The sequence below is a fragment of the Curcuma longa genome, unplaced genomic scaffold, assembly GCF_044706935.1.
Source record: "Curcuma longa cultivar G26 ecotype Majalengka, Jawa Barat unplaced genomic scaffold, ITB_CL_G26_1.1 contig_26775, whole genome shotgun sequence".
NCBI classification, from domain to species: Eukaryota; Viridiplantae; Streptophyta; class Magnoliopsida; order Zingiberales; family Zingiberaceae; genus Curcuma; species Curcuma longa.
This window is the reverse complement of record NW_027433218.1, coordinates 1-1,032: the sequence shown is the minus strand read 5'-3', so window position 1 is coordinate 1,032 and position 1,032 is coordinate 1. Positions and strand designations below refer to the sequence as shown.

Here is a 1,032-nt window from a genome sequence, read left to right as displayed (position 1 = left end):
GGAGCCGAACCGGTCATCGCCAGAGATAGTCAATAGGACTAACAGAGATTTATTATTATTATTTTATTTTCGATACTATCATACGACTAACTACAATATAAAATAATTATCATGTAATTGTTATAATATATACATCTAATATAATATTATTATCATATTATTATAACAACTATTCAGTAATTTTATAATTATTTTAAAATGATTTAATTGATGAAAATATTTTGATATAATCGTATATAAAATTTAAAATTTAAGATTTCAATTTTTAAAGTTAAAAGTTTTTAATAAATATCATTATAAAATACGTATGGTTACATTTAAAAATAAATATCCATCAGAAAATGGCATAATAGACATAGGAGTGAGGTTATTCCCGGGGTCAACCCCAAACTGGCTGCAAGTGAGGTTTGCGCCGGGGTCAACTCCAAACTGGCTACAGTAATCCCTGTAGTAGCCGATCCGAACGTTGAAGACCACCGGATTACTGCCGTCGCACGCGCCGTTGAACATGCGGATGGTGGAGCCGAATCCTTCACCGGAGGTTATGAGGGAGTGGCAGTTGCTCATCCAGTACCAAAGGGCAGTCCTGAAGGAGATGACGTTGTCGTTGGCCACCGTTTCCGATGCGCTGAGGCGGTCGAAGCCGATCGCCTGCCCGGCGGCGCCGTAGTTGTAGTTCCAAGTCAGTTGTAGGGGGCCGCGGCCGTAGTAGTCGCGGCCGGAGACGCACGGCCAATCAGTGCGGCTGGTGTCGCAGTTCGATGTGCGGTTCATCGCTTCGATGTAGCAGAGATCTGTAGACCATATCATCCAGAAATAAGAAAATCTAAAATAAAATTGGTTTAGATTTTTTTTTCTTTGAAATTTGGTAAATATAATTTTTTTTAAAACAAAAAAACCTCACGGTCAGTCACATCCGTGACGTGGGCGAAGAAAGCGGCGATCTCGCGCCGGGCGACATCGTCAGATCCGGTGCGGCCGAAGTTAGGGTAGTAGCCGGCGGCGGTCAGAAAAGCGTCGCGCGAGTAGAAT

The 1,032-nt window shown here is 42.0% G+C and overlaps 1 protein-coding gene across 1 annotated transcript; it reads right to left on the bottom strand.

The window, feature by feature from the left end:
- Positions 1-315: 315 nt before the first annotated feature.
- LOC141818940 (chitinase 6-like) lies at positions 316-1,028 on the bottom strand (the record flags this gene model as incomplete). The annotated part of the gene is made up of 2 exons (XM_074706336.1): positions 316-794; positions 905-1,028. Coding segments are annotated over 2 exons (603 nt in total), but the record flags the coding sequence as incomplete, so codon positions are not given.
- Between the last annotated feature and the right edge of the window lie 4 nt (positions 1,029-1,032).